Below are 5,666 nucleotides of genomic sequence, written 5' to 3'. Positions count from 1 at the left end.
ATCACAGATACGTCCTCTACGGACCAATTGAGACACGCCACGTGTCCACCCATGCCAAATGGGAAAACCGGCCACCCAGGCCCAACTTCCGAGGGAAGCCCAATCGGCCCTAGGTTTACCTAAACCTAGGATGGGCACGTTTCCCAAGGTTATAAATATCTCCCTTAATCCTCATTAAGGGGGGGGACAGAACAGAAACATTACGGAACACACTAATAACCGGCTGATCACGCTAACAAAGCAGATTACCTACATTAAACACTCTCACTTAGAGAGACCTTATTACTTTAATTTCCGCGTTAATTACTCCTTAATCAGGTACTAACTTGACCGTTGGAGGCGGAGCTCCCAGGAGTCTCCGTTATTTTGCAGGTACAGGCGTCCGGTTCCAGTCTCGGAATTGTAACTCTCCCGCAGGACATCAGAAAACCCTGAAACAGCTACCATACTCAATTCAACCCCCTTTCTTGAGTACCAATTGCACTTTCAAGTTCTTAATAACGTATGTATGACATTATATTTAAAAATTAAACGTTATTTGTTAGTTAATCTTATTGACCTTCCCCCACTTTGAAAATTGATATTTCATAAAAAATCCAACTTAATTGCGCAAAATTATATTTCATTCATTTCATAAAAATTGACAAATATTTACTTTAATTTGTTATATCATTGGCCATCTTTTTTTTATAGTATAAAAAAAATATTAATAATTAAGACGTCGGATTATCTTAATGTATCTGATTTGAAAATTAAGCTTTTATTTTAGGATTTTTTGACTTATAACACCACAAAATTGTCACAAAATGGATTATAACACCACAAAATCCAAAAGTTGTACTATACCACCCCAAAGAAAAATCCAAAAATTTGATTTCACCACCACTTAATGGATTCTTGGATAAAATATGTTAAGTGGGGTCCACACTGCCACGTGTCAACATATTGTTGGTTAAAAAAAGAAAAAAAAAATCTAAACACCACAAAATTAAACCCAGCCACTGTACCCCATCCCCACCACCGGTCACCAGAGTATGTCCCCGTCCCACCCAAACCTAAAACTGAAAGTTCAACCCCAACCCACACACCGACTCGAAACACCCCTCACTCATAGCTTAAACCCCAAATCCCAGCCACAAATCGATTCCTGATTTGGTTTGGGTTTCGATTTCTGGATGCGGGTTTGGGTTCAGGTAAGGGCGAGGGTTTGGGTTTCGATTTCTAGGTGTGGGTTTGGATTCAGGTAAGTGTGAGGGTGAGAGGGCAAGGGTTGGGGTTTCGAATTCGGATCTGGGTGGAGGGGGGTTCGATTCTGGATGGGGTGGGGCTGATGGTGGTGTTGGTGACTTGGGTGGGGGTGAGGGTGAGGGTTGTGGTTTTCGGCTAATAAGGTGGGGGTAGGGGTGACGGTTTCGGTTCAGGTAGCGGTGGGGGAGCTAAGGTTGGTTACGGATAAGGACACGTGGACCCCGCTTAACGGATTCCATCTAGTAATTTATTAAGTGGTGGTGAAATCCAATTTTTGAATTCTTTTTTGTGGTGTTATAATAATTTTTTTTTAATTTTTTTTTAAATTTTTTTTATTATTATTTGGTGTTGTAATCAATTTTTGAGCTTTTTGGTGGTGTTATAAGTCAAAATTTATTTATTTTACTAATACTTATCTAATTAAACATATTAAAAGTAAAAGTTATGATAATAGTCAAAGCGTTTTAATTATTATGAAAGGAAGAGCGTAATAATTGCACTAATAATTACCTAATTATGTGCTGTTAATGCAATATTATATAATTACAGAATCATTAAATGTGATTACAGTATCACTTAATAAGATACATAATCAAAATAGATTAAAAAAAATATCATGTTTGACTAATATTTTTTGAAAAAGATAATTAACATATCCCTATATATATATATACCCCTCCCCTTAGGCCTTATATCATTCATCCTATCTATTTATCAATACAAAACCCCAATTGATTCCATCTACCTTATAGCTTTCCCATCTTCATTTTAAAAATGGCTAGAAAAAAAGTAAATCTAGCATTCATACAAAATGCCTCTACTAGAAGAGCAACATACAAAAAAAGAGTGCAAGGCTTAATAAAAAAGACTGAGGAACTAAGTGTTTTGTGTGGCGTGGATGCTTGTACTATCATCTACGGGCCAAATGAGGAAGGTCCGATAGTGTGGCCTCCATCTGAGGTTGAAGCCAAAAGGATTATCTCTGACTTTAAGAGAAAACCGGAGGTTTACCAATCCCAAAGGAAATTCAACCAAGAAACTTTCTTGAGTGAAAGTATAAAAAAGGTTGAGGATAAGCTATTGAAGCTTAAAAAGAAGAATCGTGAAATAGAGGTTGGGAAAATGGTGAGTGATATCTTGAATGGAAAATCAACACTTAAAGAGATCAACTCTTCTGATTTAGGGGACTTGCTTTGGGTGATTGAGGATAAAATTAAGACTATTGAATATCGAATTAGAGTTACCAAGGAGGGTAAATAATGTTATTAATCACCTTCCTAATCCTAATGCTTGATAATAGAACAAGTCTATTATTTTAGGTGTAGCCACAATTCACACATTTAATTTTGTTTGTTGATTAATTCAAATGCAGTCTTGATTTTAAATTGTAGTCTTATTTATTCATGTCTTTTAAATTTTCTAAAGCACAAGGTTTTAATGGAATAAATTGTAGCAAGTGTTAATTTTAATTCCTTTTTACCTTCATTTGATGTCTTGTCTTTTATACTTTAAAAATGGTCTTTATTGTTCTTCAAATTGATCTCTTTTAATGATTGAAATTGTTAAAGGACCAATATGTTTAATTTATACTCTCTCACGCCCTTTCACACGTGAGCCCGTTGGGCTTGAAGTGTGGGTACAACATGCGCCTCCACTTTGGAAGAAGGGGTGGATGAGATTCGAACCCGTGACCTTTGTGTCACGCTGAGTCAATTCAACCAAAAACTTAAACTGATGGCTGAGGCCTAGGAATATATTGAATTTATACTCTATCGAAAATTATGAAAAATGGAAATGTATGAGCATCTCTAATCTTAGTTTTTATTATTCATTGTATATATGTTTTGATTTTTCCATTGCCTCTAATTGTAAATTAATAAATGATTCTATATATCAATGCATTATTATAGTTTTTTTTTTTAAATTATTTAGAAGATATGTTGTATAGAAATTATTCTTGTCGTTTGGCTTGTAGTTATATTGAAAATAAATTATTTTTGTCAAGCCCAGTAATAATAGTTTTTAAGAATTAAAATAATTTATTTTTTGTAAAATCATTAAAGTTCAACAAAGTATTTTAATTTCATTTTAAATGATTTATGTTTAATAAAAATAATTTTAGTTCATAAAAAATAAGGGAAAGAGATTAAGTTTTATTTTGCTGAACTGTCAATTAATTTGATTATATTGTTGATTTGTTACTTTGTTTGAATATATTATGCGATATGCATATGATTTAATTACCAGCAGAGTATTAGATGTGAAATGTAAAGATATCTTTAGATACAATGCACTAGTATAATGATAATAAAACCTTTTGGGTACACACCCAATTTACATTAACTTTCGTTACATCTGTCAATTAGATGCCTGGTTCAGGGTAACTAAAATCAACAATAATTTTTATTATAAGTTAGAAGGTAATTTTATAAGAAAATGTTTTATAATTGCTAATACGGTTAATTTTTTATTATGTATGATTTTTACCTTTGATGAACAATTTTTATTCTTGATTTTATAAAAAGTTTGTGTATAAGGTCTTATTCAAGGCAACAGTTAATAAGACTAAATAAATAAATTTAGATCGATTGAAAGAATATATATATATATATATATATATATATATATATATATATATATATATATATATATATATAGAGGAAGGCTCATATAAGAACCCTCTTCTATATAAGAACTCATTTTATATAAGAACCCATCTGGGCCGTAGGATGAGATTTAATCAACCGCTGAAATTGCCCTTAGTATAATGGCATTTTTGTAATATCATGTTTTTTAACTCCCTTAAGTCCCTTTCTTTCTTCCTCATTCACATTTCAATGACCCCAACATTTTCTCTCTCCTATATTTTTCTCTCTCCTAATTTTCCAAGCTTTCTCTCTCCTATTTTTCCTGTGATTATGCCGTAAATCATTGTAAGTTTATCAATTTGATCAAATTTCTTTGTATATTTCGATTATTTTGGATGTATGGTTTCTTAGCATTTGTTTATTTTTCAATTTCCGATTATATATGTTGAATATTTGTGCTGAGTTTGCAATTATATATTTTGCAAAACTATTCGTTTCTTTCATCATATTTTCGATTTTCTGGTGTTTATTTGCGATTTTTTTTCCGATCACTTTTCAGTTTCTTTTAATTGCAATTATTTTGCTAAATTTGTGTTTGTTATTTTAGCCGAAAATCTTTGTATTTTTACGGATCTTTTCAACAAAATTGCGATTATAATCAATTTTTTCGATTATTATTGGTACGTTGTTTTATTATTGTGATTATGATTGCTAATTTGGATTATTATTGTGATTATCAGCCTCATATCGAATTTTTTTTTTTAATTGCGATTTCATCTTTTGATTTTGTTCGAATTAATTAGTTCAATTTTTGCGATTTCACCAGTTTGATTTTTTGCGATTTCATCATACATATGTGTTCGATTATATGGCTGTTCATCCTATCAATTTTTTTTTTCCTCTTCTTCTTAAGGTTGATGTATTTCAAATTTAGAACATAGGAAAAATTTAGTAATTTCCTTGGACCTCTATTGTTTAAGTTTAAGGTTGATGTTTGCTGGCGGCTAGTTTAATGGTATGTTTGGGTCATAAGTGATGTTGATGGATTCCACCAGGAGCCTGGTGAGTGGTGTTATTTTGTGAAAGGGTTCTTATGGTGTTTCGATTCTTGTCTCTAATTGTTGGAAAACACTCCAAACTATGTAGCTTGAATATTAAGTTTCAATTGTATATCTTAGTTTTTTTTGGACATGATTTTAATTGACGTGCTGGGAGCATTTTTGGATATTTCAATGTTCGATGATCATAGTGTTTGAAATGGTTTGCAATGTTAATTTTAATCAATAGTTCCTCCTGAGATGCTAAGCGCCTAAGAGGCAAGATCCTTAGTCCCAGACTAACATGTGCTTGTGTATTTTGATGTGGTTGGTGTTTTGGTGGTGTTAATCTGTTATGCATAGCGACTCATGGTAGCTTAATTGTTTTATGCATTTCAATATTTCATCTAGCGATCAAAGACAATAGCTGCTGTTCTATTTTTATTTTTATTTTTATGCAACTCCTGAAGTTCTTTATTAGTGTGACCCAAAATTTGTGAAGAGGGATCTTTATTGTTCATGTCAGTAGTGCAGATAGACATGTTGGTGTTGTGAAGGTACTTGTCTTGTAGTACCCCGAGGCTGAGACTTGTGTAGCTTAGAACTTTTTTCAGTTTTCCATAATTTATTGTAGATCCGTGCAAAATGTAATCTGACTATTGTGTTTTGCAGCTAATTATGTAATTTCAAAAATTCTAAATGAATTATGTAAATTGTAAATTAGTTTAGTATGTTCTAAATTATTTAGAACAAAGCAATGGTGGATTTAATACTTATGTTCTAAAGTTTCTTT

General features: G+C 32.2%; 1 protein-coding gene across 1 annotated transcript; it reads left to right on the top strand.

Annotated features, from left to right (window-relative positions):
• The first annotated feature begins 1,974 nt into the window (after positions 1-1,974).
• Positions 1,975-2,697, top strand: LOC110718268 (agamous-like MADS-box protein AGL80). The gene has a single exon (XM_021897105.1). It carries the CDS (start codon positions 2,023-2,025, stop codon positions 2,506-2,508), a length of 486 nt encoding a protein of 161 aa, XP_021752797.1. The 5' UTR covers positions 1,975-2,022; the 3' UTR covers positions 2,509-2,697.
• Positions 2,698-5,666: the final 2,969 nt, after the last annotated feature.

Source organism: Chenopodium quinoa, unplaced genomic scaffold (assembly GCF_001683475.1).
Source record: "Chenopodium quinoa cultivar QQ74 unplaced genomic scaffold, ASM168347v1, whole genome shotgun sequence".
Classification (NCBI taxonomy): Eukaryota; Viridiplantae; Streptophyta; class Magnoliopsida; order Caryophyllales; family Amaranthaceae; genus Chenopodium; species Chenopodium quinoa.
This window is presented reverse-complemented; position numbering and strand designations above follow the sequence as displayed.